Consider the following 18,836-nt stretch of genomic DNA (forward strand, 5'->3'; position numbering starts at 1 on the left):
ATGAAGGCAATTTTTGTCCATCGGAAGTATTCGCGTGGGCGAATATCCATTTTCATTTTTATTTTTTGTTTCTCGTTTCGATCCTTTTCATAAATCGCGCGGAAAAGGCTTCCGAGTCTTCTTTATCGGAGCACATTTTATTCGTTATGCACTTCATTTTTATTTTTATTCAATATTTTTAGTCATTTACGAAAGGTGGTCGCGATATAGGTAACTCGCACAAATCTCTCGTAATAGTCCTACAAAAGAATACCGAAGAAGGCTCCCGCCAAATACACATTTGTATGCCCCTGTTGTTCCCTTCCTGTGACCCTACGTACGCCATTTCCATAAATTATAAAAATTGTTTACCCACATATATAAGTCACATGAACATAATGAATATTGATTACTCCATTGAAAAGTGTTTTTTTCAAGTGAGCTTGAAAAGATGTTTAAGAAGACATTTATGAGATCTTTATAAGATCTAATTTTATTATTTTACATACACACGCTACACGTTTGGATGTATCTGTTGGTCTACGAATATATATATTTCTAATGAAAAATATCTTAAAATGGTTTTATTTAAGTTTAACATGAAATTTGCCGATACATTCGCCTCATAAAACGATGCGATCAAAGAGAATACTTTATCGTTCAGCAAGATTGAAGTTGTGAAATTATGTCGATCGCTCAGGATTTACACTGTAACTTAGAGTCTACATGAACTTTGATATTTTCGAGATACGCCGTCCCTTGCCCGGCAAGAGTTCTTTGTCAGGTCGACATGTTCGTACGATTTCGCGGGGGCAAATTTCTCTTCTCTCTTGTCGATAAAATTATATTACCGCGAGAAGCTTTAAGCGAAAGTTTCACGAAAATGCAGAGCGAAAAATATCTTTGTGCGAATATCATCTTATATATCGCACTACCAGGGTTTCGCCTAGAAAAACTCTGATAAGACTTAGATCTGCGAAATCGTATCAGCCACGGTCGATTTACAATTTGACGAGAATTCGCGAAAGACCTTTGACGCTCACGCCGCCGATCTATGATGTAATCCTTGAAGGAACCCGAAGACCCTTCGTGGATCGAGGTTTACCCTAAGCGACAGATTTTATGATTCAGCCCATATATGCGTGAAAATGCGAGCTTCTAAGTCTAGGAGTTGAAAGACGCGGCAAGACGCAACCCTGGCATGAAAATTTTTCTTTGTTTCTCTTTCTCTCTCTCTCTCTCTCTCTCTCTCTCTCTCTCTCTCCCCCTTCTCTGCGACAAAGAAAATAATCAGTACTTTAGATAAGTCGCTGGGTTAAGACATCGTCGGGATGGAGCTTGAAGAAGTAACATATAATACCAGGATTTAGATAATACCAATGGAGAAATTGCGTTTCTCATGAAATCGCCGAGTGCAACTTTCCCTTATCATAAAAGAAGACGTGAGATATCATTCCTGTCATTTCGCTCGCTCTATCTCTCTGATGTGTACTTTATATTAATTGAGATTATTTGATATTAAGAGAGAACATTTTTTAAATAAATACAGCAGTAAGGAACTGTTACAAAGTGCTTTTTTATTTCTACAGATCTTTCCGAATAGCGACGAATTAATGACAGAAATTCCAGACAACTAGATTCTAGAGGTAGTTATAAAAAAGTTATTATAGAAAATTGCTGCAAATTCTATAACGCCATTTTGCATTTTTATGTGAAACGAAAATAAGAGAAATTTTTGCCACGATTGAATGCGGGATGCATTTTTACGCTGCGTTTTCCCATCAATTTGCCTTCTATCGCAGCATCGTCAATATAGTAATTGTGCGTCACATTCTTTAAATTTGAAATATTACGGCTGTACATATTTATATATCTATGCATATATATATATATATATATAATATATGCCAAATAATGTATAGCCATAAGATGGACGAGCTTCATTGATATTTAATATCAACAATATAAATATACCATTTTTACAAAGGCGTTCTTTCAAATTGTGCGGATAAATAATTATCATTCTTCTCGCGTAATAAAAAAAATTTAATATTATGTATATACATGCTGCAGCATCAGCAGCATTATATCGCATTATACATTCGGGTCGTACAAACGTTGGCATTATACATTTATAGTGAACAATTGGATAATTGACGGAATGCATCAGTTGATATTAAGCACAATGGCGTTCTGTACACGAACGTAATTAACAAAAACAATAGCCAGTATTACGTGTAATACTGGGAATGTCGCATGTCAGATTCCACAGAGTCTCAAATTTATGGTGTTTGAAATCGGCCGTTATTGCCGCAATGATTGTAATACAATTATCAACTTAATAATCTTAATGTGACGTTAATATTAACTTTAAGACTAAATATAATACAATGCATATAAATGAGATAACATAAATTGTACGAGTCCGTCTCAAGATACATAATGAATTTCCGTTTGAATAGTCATGCGTAATATCCGGATTTATTAATAAAGCAACTTCCGAGAAAATTTTAATAAAAAAATTATAAACCTGCTCTTCAACTAAAATTACGTTACTAGTAAAACGATTAATAGTTAAATATAAGTTAAGTGGGAGAAGGAGAGAAAGTTAAGAATGCTTGTAAAAGTAAGTAAAATATATTATAGTGATAAAAATAACGATAACGGTTATAGTGAAATCTTTTCGCTTACAAAAGCGATTTCGGGACAATCGGGAGTTGTATATCCCGATCTAGATGAAATTGATATCCGTCTTTGATGTTAAACCGGATTTCGGCTCGATACTCATCGACTGCCTACAAGGCGGAATATAAGAGAGGATCCAGAGGATTGCATGGAAAAGGGGATTTTCCGTCCGGTGGATGATAAAGGCGGGGCGATATTATAGGTAGAACGAGGTGGACCGTCATAAGCGAACCGGACCGGACGCACACTGGACGTCGGGCGTACGAGAAAGCCAAAAACGAGATGCGGCCACGCGTAATTGTCTTCGATTCTTTAAATTGGAGGAGAAATCTCGTCGCGCTCAAAACGAGCTTTGGCGCACAGACTTTCTTTGATGGAATTTTTCGGATTCCACGTCGTTTCTAGAATGTGGGCGATGCGCACTCTAAATCCGTCACTTGCACGCTCGCGAAAAGTTTTCACACTCAAGAAAAAAAGTTTTGACAGTGACAATTAAAGTTTACTAGCCGCGAAAATTCGTGATACCGCATTCACCGATAAAATTTTATTATTATTTAGAATTATTAAACGTGATTATTCAAGTACTTCGTAATGTTAGCCACGCAGTAGTTTAAATGATAATTGATCGGACGTTGTTACACGTGTTCACCTTATAAAGCGGACAGAATGAAATATTTGATTATCGCGGTTTGAAATAGAACGGCAACAAATTCTTATATAATTAAAGTCTTGGGAGAGCGCGAAACTTCGCGGGAAGTCCTATTTTCATCACTTTCATCGATATTGTCGTTGCACGGTCGCTATCAGCGTCGCCTTTAGGTATATTCAAAGTACAACGACGGAGAAAGGGTGAGTTCCAAAGAAACGGCGTAAGAAACGGTTCGCGCAGGTCGCGCCCGTGTACCATTACTTCGCAAATTTTGCCCCTTTCAGAAGTTGGAGCCCTGTAATACTCCAAGTTATACGCTGCACCCTCGATATCATTGTTGCCGTTAGATGGCTAATGAGAATTTACAATTTCAGCCAGTTCAGCATTGCTAAACTCTAGTCACCTATAATTATCGCTTTCCCCAAACGCTAATGTTTTGTTAATTAAATCATTCCCGATGAAATCTGAAGAAAGAGAGCCTCGCGACTTAAGCGGCATCCTCCATCACGCGCATTGTATTCCTTTTTAATACCGCTTTTGAAATTAATGTAACCACAGACTGCACTTGATGACTTTTCCTTTAATTTTCGGAATAACGTACCATTAAATATGACGAACATTTATTGTCAGCAATCTTTGCTGCCATCGCAAACACCGGGCTCAACTCTTAACGATTTCTCTCACGGAAATGCAAAAAATCGTTTTTTTTTAATTAATCTATTTCTGCGAAAACCATTAGCTCTCCCTGGTCGGGCGACTGGCGGGAGTTCAGTATACGGATTTGCGATCTGAATGCGAGAGTATCGCGGAACGTGCCGCGATTCCGCATGCCGGGCGCGGCACCGATTAGTTTTTCAGTCGGCAATTTGCGATCGTTGGCGGAAAATTCCGATTATCATGCGGAGTGGACCGCTTCGTATGCCGCGAGAGACTCGCGAGAGTCGCGAGGCAATCGGGGGAGAGATCTTCGTGGGGGTACGCCGCCGGGGGGATTTTAAGGGTGCGCGCTGGGGTATAATGAGCGTTCCGAATGGATCCCGTCGCGAGACGGGGGAGCGAGGGCTGCACGACGACCGCCGGCAATTAATCAAAGTTTCTCGCGGAAATGGTACAGGGAAACTTGCCCTCGTGGCTGCGAAACCCCCCCCCCCCCATTTCCGTGCGCGAGATATAACGATTTCCGGTGCGCCGTAACTCTTTCGCCTTCGCACAAATCTGACCGAACATATAACGTCCAATAATTCGGTTAGGTTCTGAATTAATCCGAGACGCCGTGAAACTCGAGCGGATGTCACGAGTCATGGGGCAAAATATAGAACGCTCTCGTGCTTCGAAATGGGAATAAATTTTTTTACCGCACGACTTCTTAAATATTAATGTACATGTTGACGCTCGAATACGATAGCGGGCGAAGGCTTCGCGAGTATTTCCTTTTGAGCGTGCAGTTCAGACAAATAAATTTCGATTCTTCGTTAATATGTAGCTCGCGAACTCGTTGAAGCGGAAAGCAACGTGGCATACATTTGAATAATAGCAATACGATGATATGGGGTATCCTTTTGACATCGTCGCCGCAAAGAAGCGAGGAAGACTCGTTGAAATATTAATCTTCAGGAAAGTCACGGATGCCATATAGGCGGATACATGTTTTTTTTCTCCCTTTTTTAGGATCGACAACCGCGGCGGAGTCAGTGGCGTGTTGTTTGTGTTGACTTTGGAATACATTTTTGCACGATTTTCCCCCGATATTGAATGCTACGCGTTATGTCGCCGTAGCGCCGGAGCGTGGTTTACGCGAGAATTTCAAATACTGGCAAATTTAATGTCGCGCCTAAACTTGATCGCACATAATCCATACGTCCTTGGGGAACGAAATCAAACAGGTATTTCTGCATGTGTATGGATGTTGCGTAGATGTGCACTCATGCGTGTGCACTTCGGGTTCCCATCGAAGTCGCGCGAATCGACTGTAACGGAATTTCGATGAAAATCTATGCGTTCCTCCAGCGAGGAGTGAGAGAAAATTCCGCTGACATTTATCATTGCAACGTCGACGGATTTAACATTTTTCGAAAAATATTTTCTCAACATGCGAGCGCAATATTTTAACATTTATAAACTTCTTTCAATATTTATTGACGTTGCGACAAAACAAGGTCTATTATTATCAACCAAAATAATTTTTTTTTAAATTAAAATTTTACTTTACAAATGAGATAATATTACATCCACATATGTTGCCATTCTCGAAGAGCTTTCTGTTCTAGCTAGACATCTTTATCGCCACTTTTTCAACAGACGACAACGTGATTCAGCAATATGCTGATCCTCTCGCATTACGTAAGCAATATCTTGACATGCGAACGTACGTACATATAATTATTCATGCCGATGATTTTCGAGAGTCTTTGAAACTTTGAAGAGGGGATTGGCAGCGAGTAGGAAGCATGTTAAATGGATTAAATTTGTGACCGCGTGGCATTTTCCCCGTCTCTTTGACACTTCATTTCTTTGGGTAACTCCTTGCACGATTACTTATACTTCGAAACAGAAATCTTTTGCGATATCGATCCTCACGGATGTACAGTTCTTTCTTACCTTATCAGGAAGAAGGTCAAAAGATGATTTCTTCAAGAATCGTGGCGATCTATAATGGAAAAGATGAGAGAATTGTGCAGATCTCGAAAGTCATGGAAAATGTTCTTTCGATAAATAAAGACTTGGGTTCAAAAGAGTTAATTTTGTTTATATTTCCGTTAAAGTAAGATGCTTTGAACTTTTCGAGCTGAACTCTTCAAGTTTTCGCCGCAAATGCCGTGATATTACTCGTTTCGGAAAAAGTTTCGAAAACGTTCCACCTCTGATTTCGATAAAACTTTGTAAAAAAAACTTTATTTTGCGTTAAAATAAAGCCCCTTGAAGCGAATTTTGGCGACTCCTACAAGAAAGCCATTTTTTTAAAATAAAATAGTAAAAAGAATGGTAAGTGTGGTAATTATTTAGTTTAGGGGAGCAACCTCCTGCCTTGACTTGGACATATGTTACCTTGACTTTGACATATATTACAGAAAGCACTCTCCTGAATAACCTTCTAAAGATTTTAACCGTCGTTCGTTATTTATTAAAAAGTTACTAACAAAAAGTTTAAGAAATATAACAGTTTGTGTCAGTGCTAAGGGAAGTAATTTGCTGATATATGTGAACACGTGTAGGTGGGGGAGGGGCCACCGCCCCTTTTCCTGTGGCAGGGGTGGGTAAGGGTGGAGCTTGGTTCGCGTGGAAAATTAAAAACCCGAAGTGTACAATGTCTACAATGACAGACCTCGTTTTGCCCAGTAAGCAGGAGGTGCGATGGAGTGGACCTCGCTTCGCGTGAAAAGTTGGAAGTCCATGTGGAACATGTTTTCAATGCCTTTTGAATCAACATGAGAACTCTTTAAAGTATGATTGTTGATTTGAATAGAAAGATCACGTATTTTAAAAAAAGTGAAAAGAAGTGTTTATAATATATAATGGTAATTTATAACAATTTATAACATCCTGTAGAATTGTAAAATCTTCCTATACTTTTTATCATTTTATCTTAAAAAATAGCTTTGTCATAGGAATCGCCAAAATTCCCTTTAAAGGCTTTAGTCTTAACCCGAAATAAAGCTTTCTACAAAGTTTCATCCGAAATCGGAGGTAGACCGTTTTCGGAACTCCATCCCTTGTTTCACTGTTGGAACAATATGTCGCACAGCAGCGCTTTGATAATGTTGCGCAATCAATAATTTATTAGCGTTGCGGTTGCGTGCATTAATAGACAAACTATTCTCCTATAATTTCCTCAGGGATGAATTCAAGCTCCTCTGATGACCCCATTAAAAACACTTTTAACCCTTCTTGGTCACTATGGGGTCAGTATGACCCCAACAATTTTTCAAAGCAAAATTACACTAACTCCAAGCTTAACTTTTACGATTTTTTTTTCAATATGTTAATATTAAGTAGTTAACAAATTTAATATTTCGGCAGGTTTTACAATATTTCAAGAGAAGGTTTAGTAATTTTTTCAAGTCAAAATAACGAAAACTGTAAATACGGCAGCTGATTAAAGTCGCTGGGGTCGCTTTGACCCCTGTGTGACCGTTATGAAACTGTAGAAGTATAGACAGTGTGACCACGAAAGGTTAAAGCGAAAGAAATTAAATTCATAGCGGTTGCTAGAATTAAATCTTTTATAGAAAAATTAATAATTAACTTCTAGCTGGCTGCGCGCGCAAAATGTGTACCGTTCCAAGATGAAAAAGTTTTTATTGCGTTATTTACTATTTAAAATTCATAGATCCATTATGTTGACTTATACGAGATGAAGCTAGTATAGTTTAGCTTGAAAATGGAAACTGTAATTCAAAATGGGTACTGTAATTCTATATTTCTTACAGTTATACGGTTGAGCGACGGATAAAATATACTAATCTCTTTGCACAAATGTCAAATTTGTTTAATTTGCCGACTTTAATTGCGTCTGTGCCATTCTGTAAACTTAGCGACCGGAATTATTGTAAATTCGTAGAAACCGTAGTCAACCTCTTGGTCTCCATTCGCCTTTCGCACTTCTATTAAGGCGCAGTAATCTCTTTCGGAATGAGTTTAGATTAATTAACAAAGTGTAATAACGAATGTTCCTCATAGATTGCGATTTTTATTTTACATTAATGATAAGTATAAGGAATTGCACATCTCAATTCACACGTTATGTTTTTGTAATATCTTGATGCGACGCAAAACTATAAAATATTCTAAAATTGTAATTAACGTCTTTTGTATTTACAATATCTTATCATTCAGGAAATATAAAATATATCCTCTCATGAATTTGCCGAACAAATTTATATGTCGCGTTTTTATCGACAAAATATTGCGATGGGTACACAAATACAAATTTTTTCGATTACACGTATCTTCATAAAATGCAGTTTGAATAAATACGCATTTTATTTTCGCAATGTATTACTTGCTAGATTGGTAGATTTTAATACGCGCCTGCAAATGTGTATTAATTATTAACTAACTCATTCGGAATCAATTTCCCGAACAATTTTTACCTACTTCTTTATTCAATTTCGTGAAATTCCGGCTTGCGCATAGTCCCGCTGATGTTGCATCGATATCTTCAAGCGAGTCAGCGTAAAGTTTGATTATTCTTTGTTTTTATCCTATTCAGAATCTGCAAAACTTCTCGCTCCACACTTTTCGTCCGTTTAGTTTCTCAAAAGTATGAAAAGTCGGGCTTCTTTCTATAGAACTTTTGCCGATCGAGGATTAGTTAAGTTAAATTATCGCGGCTGTCTTCTGGTATTTCCGATGCAAACGTGCGTTCACACGGTGATTCGCACCGACATACGTACAAATGCGTCGAGTACGGCCAGAACGCACGAATAAACGGCATTCACGTGTGTGCAGAGATGAATTCGCCAGAGACATAAAGGCCACACAGGGCCTTTGAGATTCGCACATAATGAGACTTGCCCGCGACTGGCAGCTTTGAGGATGAGGATGAGAAGTCATGCAAGTTCGAACTTGGCGAACAATCCGAAATTTATGCACGCTTCTCTGCATGGCAATGTTGAAGCACGAATTCGCGTTAAGTGAGTTATGTCCTCCATTTCTGAAGCAGAGCTCTCCAACAAACGTTCATATCGCGCATATTGAGTTTTACAGGCGTCAATATTAATCAATAGACAATTGCACGTGTGATTATACTTTTTTAAAAATTTAATTCGGTTAAATATCGATTATATATAAAGTAGACAATGCCATGTGAACGACATAATTGTAAGAAAGGCAAATTACAACCTTGCAAATTATTGCGTTAAGATTGCGCATTCCGGAAGCTACTAAGAAGAAGTTTTTAGGAGTAAATTCCCTTTTTTGTAAAAAAGGGAATTGAAGGAACTGTTAAGTCCTTTAATGTAAGAGACTTAACAGTTCCTTTAATTCCCTTTTAACTACCAGCTCCATTAAGATTACGCACGTCATTCGGTTTTGTACATGGGATATACAATGCGTCTTAACGTTTATATGTTATGAAATTTTAAAAGGATAGTTCGCTCTTTCGCGCGTGATTATAAACGTCAAGGAGGATTTCGAGAGAAAAGCGAACAACCTCTCTCGTCGATCTAATCTTTTACGTACTGCAGCTTTTTTGACGAGTTACGAACTTTCCCGTTAAAAAGTGTCCGTTAATCGCAAAATGCATGACGACGACGATGTAAAATACATATATATGTTATAAATTTATAATATATTAATATACATCGTAAAATTTCGACTCGCATCATTGCAGATCCTGTCGTAGCTCGACAGGTGTTGTAACTACCGGCGACTGTCGCGTCGCTCCATTAAATAAACGCCGCGTATGCGCAAAACTATTTAGGATTTAATGATGCGGAGGCATACCATAGTGTGAACTTTCAAACGCGTGATAATTCTCGACTTTCATCCAAATGTGCGGCTGAAACAAAACGTGGATTTAATCGCGCTGCATTCGTGACCAAACCGCAATTCGTTACCGTCGCCGCTTGCTCTCCTCCCTTTTAGGGTAAACACGAGGTCAGTTCGTTTCGTAAGCTGCATTCGGTATGCGTTCGCTAGTGCATTCGCCAATTTGCTTGAAATCTGCCTGAATTTCAGGTGACCGTCGGAATCGTACCGGAACGATTAACGAAAATTTCGATTCCGCTTCCTTTTCCATCAAGATCCAAAAAACAATAAATCGCGGCACTAGATCATTTCGACAGGCGGCAGGTTCTTTTTTAAACGACGAAGTCTAATCCCCAAAGCGCCGTGTGTTAGAATAATCCTGGAATATTTTAGCGAAGAAATATGGAGTTGACAGAATTATAAGAATTCTGCCGCTGGCGAAACGTGAAAAATGCATTCACATATGTGCATGGCATTACTTCCTACCCGATAAGAGACATCATGTATGTCAGAGCGGTATCGAGGAAGCCAGAAATTTCACTTGATGTGCTGATTTCGCCATTTTCTAGCGACGGACGTAGCGCGAAGCGCGTGCGGAAATGTAAATTATAACAGAAACGAGATGAGAGGACAACGAAATTGGAAAAAAAATCTCCTGTTTGCTTAACGATCTCACTCCATTACTAGCGCAAATAGGGTCGTTACAACATATTACAATGCAAAAGAGAATCTTAATTAGACATATTACATTTTTGTTTAGTATACCCCCAGCACATGTTAGTTTCCTAAACAAAATCTAATGTTTTATAACCGTCAAGTATCAATAAGAAACGTTTTAATACAAAATCATACAGAATGTTTTATAAATAGTTTAAACCATAGTTTAAACCATAGTTTTAAACGTTTAAGAAACGTATTTTTTAAGTTTGTACATAAAGATAATCATAATTCTATATAAACATGAAAAATATTTATTTTTTAAGTGCACATACAACATACACCCTGTATGGGAAAAGGTTTCTAGATTTGTTTTTTTAATTTATGTTTGTTTGATTTATGTTTCTTTGATTCCTAATCGTTTTTTAACTTTAATTCAATTTATTAAATAAATTTATTAAATAAATTCTTCACCTTGTGTCCAGGCAGAGCCTTTAGGCTTTCTCATTATTAACATTATATTATATTAATTAATAATAATTAGCGTCAGCTAATATTAATTAATATTATTAATATTCATTGTATATCAAAATTTTTTGTTGCATTATTTTTAATATTTACCAGTTAATATATCATTACAAGATGTTTTAACATTTTAAAGATGTGTTCTAGACAAGAACAGGTAAGAAGGAAGCGTCAGAGTCATCACTTGTCCATTCGATCATCAAAGTCAAGCAACGTGGGCGCAGTACTACACTCGGATGGAAGTGACCACTGACTTGAGAGAGCGATTTTTTTCAGGCGGACGCGCGGCTGTATAAAGAACCAGTTGAAAAAGCGTTTTTTTTAGCTGTTTCTTTGTTTGTTTAAATGTTTCTTTGTCAAAAAAGAAATGTTTTTTTGAACGTTTATCGAGTGGACATTCTAACTTTTAACTCATAAAAAACATTTCTAAAAACTGGTTATGAAACGTTTCAAACAAACATTTTTGAAAAGTTTCTGAAACAAATATGTGCTATCAGTGGGCCTATTCTGTAATTCTAAACGACAGTTTCGTTATCGTTATATTGTCGTTGCGCAGCTTTTTTATCGTATATAATATCTGCGCAATATATAACGATAACGACAATATAACGATAACGAAACTGTCGTTAGATTAGAATTATAGAATCGGCCCACTGGGATATTTACACGAATTAATGTAAGAGGTCTTCTAGAAAATCGACAAAGTAAGATCTGAATTACTCGTATTGAAATTATTCTACCTCTGAAATGCGCGAAATATGCATTTCGTTAGTTTATATTGCTTTTTTTTCTTTTAAGCAGCTTTTATCGGGCGCGAGCCTATGTAAGCGAATAACGAGACAAGAACCGATCATCGTCATTAAATTTCAAAGCGCAACGTGAACGAGCATTACGAAGAGTATTTCGTATGCGCTAGAAGCACCGCAAACTGTTGGAACGCGTATGGTAGTTAGGTTGCGCTGCCAGAAGATATTCAAAGCTGTTTCGAGGCGAGGCATCTGACAGCGGTTTCGGCTTGTCGCCAGAAGACCGTGCGACATTGTCGCGCAGACGGAGAATTTGCGAGCTCTACAGAGATTAGGAGCAGTTTGAAAGGCTTAGGCCAGGACGCTGGATTCTTAAAGGCTTAAAAATCATAAATCCAAGATTTATCGAGCGTTTTCTATCCTCAAGTGCGAGATAAATTATTTATCTCACGCCTCATCGGTATGTTGATGCCGTCCTCGCGGTATTTCTCCCTCCCATCCATCCCTCCTATGTCTTACATTATGCAAATCCTTACAGTGTTTCCTTATATCGCGCATTATACGGCATTCTCTCGTGATAACGTCAAAGTAATCGCGTGCGAAGCTCTTGCATATCTTATCATATGCCTCGCATAAACGCGTTATAATATATATAATGCCCCGCACAAACGTGGAACTATTTTTCATGGATTACAATAGTAAACTCATGAGGAACGAGTTTCAAACGATATTTTCGCGTGGTCAATTACCTCATGAGATTTCATCTCAATGGCCGAGAAGCCTGATTACCGTAGGAACAATGTGATTTAATCACCAGCGTAGAAAAATTGATAAAAGTTTGCTGATACGGATACATATAATCGATGATCAAACTTCTATAATATGTCTATGCAGATTTGACCAGCAAAAGAGGGAGTAATACCTTTGAAATTATCATTGCCTCTGTGAGCTTAACGTCGCTCATGTAACGAGGTACCCAGTGACGTCAATCGCCATCATCTAGCATCTCTCAATTTTTCGGCGAACGGTACGCGCGTACCAATTGTAAAGCGCTTAAGCGATAGCGGGAAGACGGGTGCGGGCGGCAGACAAGAGGTCTCTCTCTGTGCTGCCAATAAACTATAAATTTCAGCTGAAAGCCCCGAGAATCCCGGCGCAATGTGTTAGTGACAACTGAGAGGATCTGAGAAATTTGCGCGGACTTTAATTCTCGCTTTTTTCTCCGCTTCTTCTAATTTAATGTGTATTCGACGGAATCCTATTAACGTCTCGTCTATCTTGCCAGTAAGTAAAACAAACAAAATAAAGTACCGTACGTAAATTTTAAAAGGGACTTTACGTATAGCTAGCCGGCCTATCGCTGTGTGACTTTGTAGTCTGTATCCGTGTCGCGATGCTGCTTCAATTGGCTTTGTTAGTTGACGAAATATAGAATACTAGCTTGATACACCCGTGCTTCGCTACGGTATGCGAAGGATTCTATAATTCACCTCCGAATTTAGATTTGCCCCTTTAGGGGTTGATTCGGACAAAATCTTGAATTATGTTTTTAAGCACTTGTATGGGTAACTTTTGTAAGCAAAAATCAAGTCGATATCTCAACGGGCCCAAGAGATATTGAGGAATCCGCGAAAACACGTTTTACCCCTTTTCACCCCGTTAGGGGTCGAATTTCTAAAAATCCCTTCTTAGTGGGTGCTTACGTCATGGAAGGAATATACTCCCCCGAATTTCATGGGTTTGGGCTGGGCGTTGATGAGTCAGTCGGAACATTTGATTATATATATATATATATATAATGAATGCGAGTAACCGATATTTTTCAATATTTGCCAGAAAAAATATTTATGCGGAATAACGATAAACTGCTGATTCATTGATTTGTATATAGTCAAATTGCGTTGTTTTAATAATTTCTTGCTACTGGGATTCAAAACAGAATTGAATGAATAAAATTTCAGGAACCGCACAGTCCTGTATCGGTAATCGGACACGGAAATCAATTCTATGAACAAAAACGGTAATGATGCGGAAGTGCGGAATTGTTTCAAACAGAATCAGCGTTCATTTGTCTTGCATTAATTTGCCTTTCTATTGTATAATTTTTATCTCGGACTTGTACACCGTTAGCATTCAACTTATTAAAACCTAACGTTTTGTGTAAGGAGAGCTCCTAATTGTATTATTTAATTGTATTACTTAATAAATTGTGTTGTTTAATTATCGTTAAAATACGTTTAAAAGTAAAACGTATACTTTCTTACGTGCTAAATACTAAATTGCTGTAACAATATTTTGTTAGCTAGCTTTGTTAGTTAACTCACCCTAGTATCGTTGTAAATGAGCCGCAGGCGAAAGCGCTTTAAGATATTCAATTCGTTGACACGCTGGACCGCCAATTTGGCCGCTTGAAGCTCGCTGGCTCCTTCCGGTCTCGGCACTGCCCCATGCGTCATCTCAAAAAGACCGAGGATAGTTATATTTATCTTCTCTATCGGTCTCGCACTCGATATCTCTACGTCGAACTCCGTCCTGCTGTCGGAATCGTTCTTCTCGTGTGTCACGTTCTCGAACTCACTGTCCGCGATGTTCGAAGTCACCGCAAGTTTTTCGTCGGAGCCGGACTGGACCTCCGACAAATGTCCTTCCGGTACGTCGGTACTGGGTAACCACGATTCGTCATAGGGATCATTCCGCTTCGCGTCCATCTCCGTCGTCTCCTCGCTTCTATTGTCCGCCTCGTCCGCCTCGTCCGCCTCGTCCGCCTCGTCCTCAGAATCGTCGTTCGTCTTGCGATGAAGCACGTCTCGGCTGGGACTCTTCGGTAGGTCAGGTAGCACGGTACTCGAGTACCATGTAGATGTTTCCTCGAGTACGTCCTCCTTATGCGGGCCGAAGTGTCGCCTGTCAAACTTTTCGACCTGCGACGGCACCGACGGCGACTTGTGATTGATTTTTACGGGAAATTTCTGAGAACCCTCGAAACCGGTGAAAGGCGCCTCGCTGTCGATGTCGATATCGGTATCGTTGCCAGGCGCCGTCGATATTTCGCCTACGCGCGTAAAACGATCCCCGTCCTCGTACTCTCGATCCTCGTTAGATTCCTCCGCTTTGCCGAACTTCTTTATTCTAATTACCGACGGGTCGTCGCCGCCCGACTCGGAGCACGCGACGTTACGACAGTTCGCAGGGCGGATTTCCGCTCCACCGAGATCCGAGGAGCTGTCGACCCCCGAGTCGATGACGACGGTCCGATTCTCGATTTCCGAAATTCCGTCGAGTTCGACCTGGTTCTCCATTGAGACGGTGCCGACGGTGTCGAAGTCATCGACAACTGCATCAATCGCGATTGCATTGACGTCCGACTCGTTCGCGTTCACGTTCGCGAACTCATTACGAACATCACTTATTACGATACCGTCGCTCTCGTGAAGCCGCTCGGCCGAGCGGCTCTCGGAGCCGCCGCGCGCGCCGTCGCTTCGATCATCAAGCGCGTGGATATTGCGACGGCTCAAATGAGTTTGCCTCGCGACCCAGAAGCCGGCAATCCCGCTCCGTTCGCTCCGATCATCCGCGAAATCGTCGCGGTGCTCCGTCGCAACGTCAATATCGCGCTCGCTCCGCTTCGGTCGGCTTAAGGCCCTGCGACTCCCGTGCGAACTTCGATGGGCCGAATAACCGTTCGTGCGTTCATTCGTACGAGCAGTTTCGGCGAATAAATTATCGGCGTTTAGACCCGCTCGCACCGCTTCGAAACTGACTCCATTACGATCTCGTCGGTGCCCCGTCGGTCGCATCGGATGACTAACACTCGAAGCCGCGCGTGAATGCCACCGATCGATCGGGACCTCTATTAATGCGTCCTCGGCATCGCGATCGTGAACGGAGATCCCGGGTAGATTGCCGGCACTTTGGCGTGGTCCGTCTAAAATTGTCGGGCTCGCTTCATTATCACTGTCGCGAAATTGAACTTCATTCACAGCCTGATTCACCGTGTAACGAGAAGTAACTTGAAGATTTTTTGGCACACCACGTTGCTTCATGACCAGAGTGCGCAACCAATTGTTCCCAATTTCTTCGCGCTGCTTTATACTTGGAAAAAGGATTGCTTTGCGAACTTGTTGAGTTTCCGCGGGATCACTTAATCGACCGTCAGATTTCCGTCGCGGATAATTGCTCACGGTTTCAGAATCCACTTGAACGCCGCGTTGACCGTCAACATATCCATCGCGGTCACTCCGAGTTTTCAGCGAATCACTGAAATGATCGTCACTGGCCACATCGCTAGCACTTTGACCAGCCATGCTTGAAGCTTCGTTTTCGCGTTGCATCCATTCCGGGTTCGCTCTGGGAGCGTCGAGGTCTCTCCGCTCCGTGTATCTTCGTGCTTCAAGGTAACGAGGAAGCGCGCTCAGGTCACGGCTCTGGAGCCTCGTCTTCTCGTCGCACGATAAGGCTGTGCGGAGAGAGGTAAGGCCGAGAAGGAGGAGGGTCAGGCAGTGACGTGCCTGGAGGGCTTCGGAGGAAGAGAACAACAGGAGGAGACGAGAGAAATGCCACCGCGTGCGGACGCGCGTCATAATCAGTCGTCGATTCTGTGACGACTCGAGGCGCTCTTCCGGTTCCTCCTCATCTGCAAAGAAAAAAGGAGATCGTGCCGTGAGACTGAGTTCGCGTCGCAAGATATGTGTCAAATCGATAACGCGCGTTATTACGTATCACATATATTACACAGTAAGTTGTAAGCGCAATTGAAAATAAAAGTCTTTTCGCGGACAATCGATGTTTATCAAGCTTGATTTTCACGCAATCTTAATTGTTCTTGAAGTTTATTTAACGTAAATTCATTTAACGTAATATTTAATAATACACTGTTAAATGTTAAAGGATGAAATTTAAACCAATAAATTGAGCTAAATAACATTTTGGTTTTTAACTATTATGTGTTTCAAAACTCATTATTTTAACTCCATTGATTTAGTTAAATTAACATTGTTTTAGTTAAATTAACGACGTATTGAATAGGAGCAGTGGCGATTTATAGGAATGGCTAAAAATGATTCATATTGAGTATAATTCGGCACTACGAGTTTAACAGTGTATAAATAAATCACTTTTTGCAAGTATTTCTTTTACATGTCATCGAACGCAATAGGCTTATTGTTAGATGGCAGACGTTTTTTCGTATATACACGGAATCGATATCGAACTCGATAGTTTTTATTACGTTCTTCTTCCCCATCTCCGAGATCGAAAAAGTACTCGCGGATAAATCAGATAACTCGCCGTGCAGCGGTACAGGCAAGTAACTCGCAAAACTATTTGAGCCTTTCGTTATTTATATAGGCGGAAAGTTTATTCACTTGTGTTACAGATACCGCTCTCCACTCAGCATCAAAAGCTTTCGTACATTTCGCGTAAAGAAGAGTTTCGTTGTTTTTTCGCAACAAAAATACATTCGCATTCGCAAATGTACATTTAAATGTAAAATACTTCTAAGACCCGTTTTTGCGATAGGGGGGGAGTGTACAATACGCTCTAATTATAAATTACAACAATTATCAAGATACAGCGATCATAACAAAGCTCGCCCGTGTAATTGGAAAATAAAGTAATCTGCTAATGGAAATATTCATACGTAAATTCCCGACCGGCTAACCCGATATCAACGCCGCCCGCACCGGGCCGATTTTACACTTGGAAGATTCGATGTTCTCAATTCCAAATATAATAGGCTTACGGGAATGAAATAATTTCATTAAATTGGCAAGCAAGCACAAATGAAATTCAGATGGAGGTATTACGTCGTAGGATACATAACTGCGACACTGTATTACATTTACGAGCCACTTTGGGGCTTCTCTTTAATTACGCTAAGAATTTAAAGCTCACCCCTCTCGTATCAGAGCTCGTTAATCTCATTTTCTTTTTTGCATGGATCTTACTTGCGTACGAAACGAGCGGTAATATGTGGACTTAATAGTTACCATATGTACATTTTATTTCTCGGAATTGCACGAATGAAACTTGTTTGCATTAAGCATTAAAACCAATGAAAATGTCAGTTATTATTGTTAACGTATAATATCGTTTGTAACGATATTTATAACATCTGACTTGTTATTAAATAAGAAGTAGAACCGGCGAACAATAGAACCTGCGCAATATCTAGCAATATCGAAGGGTATTTGAAAATATACCGCGAGATATAAGATTGCGAAAGAAAAGCGGTCAGACTAAGCTGGCAGTAATTTGATTTCCATCGACAGGTAACGGGGTCTCAAACGAGATTAGAGAATTAAGTCTTCGGTCCGAACGCGTTTTATCCACGTTATTATTGCGCGGTCAAGAAATTTATAAAGTTTGTAGTGACAATCTGGAGAGATACCTGTGCTCATTGCACGAATACAAATCGCAAGAAGACCAACATCTTTCGCAATTACGGCAAGCCGATGCTCGCGCAGGTAAATGTCCAGCGGCATTTACCGCTCCTTTGTCGCAGTCGAAAGATCCATTAAGATGTAATATAGTTATACGGTAGTATCGTGCGCCAGTAACGCTGTTAGCTTCAAACTTTGTTATGAAGGCGAACAAAATGTTTCAAAGCGCGGCTGCCGATCCCGTCCTTTTCTTCTTTTTACATCGGGAGGAACGGAAAAGGAGTTTCGGCGGAGTTACAGCGTGTTAGCACGAATCCGATATTACGTCGTGTAATTGTGTTGCGCTATACTTTTCTCATTTCGATTCGGAATTACGAGATTTTGAGAATACGGCGTTTGACTCCCGCCGAAAAAGTGAGCCGCTCGTTTGGCGAAACATACGTTTCTCTGAAACTGAAAAACTTGGTCGCGTAATCTGCTTAATGCCGGCGCAATGTGGGAACAAGCCACGGTACGAGAAAAACGTAGCTTAACGGGTTCGCTAACTTTTCACTCGGGGCAATGAAATTGTTGACCTCGCTTAAATGTTTTAAATACACATTATACAACTGGACAATGGTGGATACAACAATAAGCTAACAGGGCAAATACAATTAATTTTACGCATATGTTATTATACCTCTGGCAATCTGTTGCTCTTGCAATTTTTGCTATAAAATGAATTCTTTTTTAAAGATATGATCTTTA

At 40.0% G+C, this 18,836-nt stretch overlaps 1 protein-coding gene across 5 annotated transcripts in view; it reads right to left on the bottom strand.

Moving 5' to 3' along the window:
• Positions 1-18,836, bottom strand: part of Gaba-b-r3 (gamma-aminobutyric acid type B receptor subunit 3) — a 68,532-nt gene that overhangs the window by 43,968 nt on the left and 5,728 nt on the right. For all 5 annotated transcript variants that reach the window (XM_071706984.1, XM_071706983.1, XM_071706982.1 and 2 more), the window contains one exon: positions 14,034-16,342. In XM_071706984.1, the coding sequence (XP_071563085.1) occupies positions 14,034-16,289 (2,256 nt within the window). In that variant the 5' untranslated portion in view covers positions 16,290-16,342. The remainder of the gene's footprint in view (positions 1-14,033; positions 16,343-18,836) is intronic.

Source organism: Temnothorax nylanderi, unplaced genomic scaffold, assembly GCF_030848795.1.
Source record: "Temnothorax nylanderi isolate EJ_2023f unplaced genomic scaffold, tnyl_v1.0 TNYL_tig0055_pilon, whole genome shotgun sequence".
NCBI lineage: Eukaryota > Metazoa > Arthropoda > Insecta > Hymenoptera > Formicidae > Temnothorax > Temnothorax nylanderi.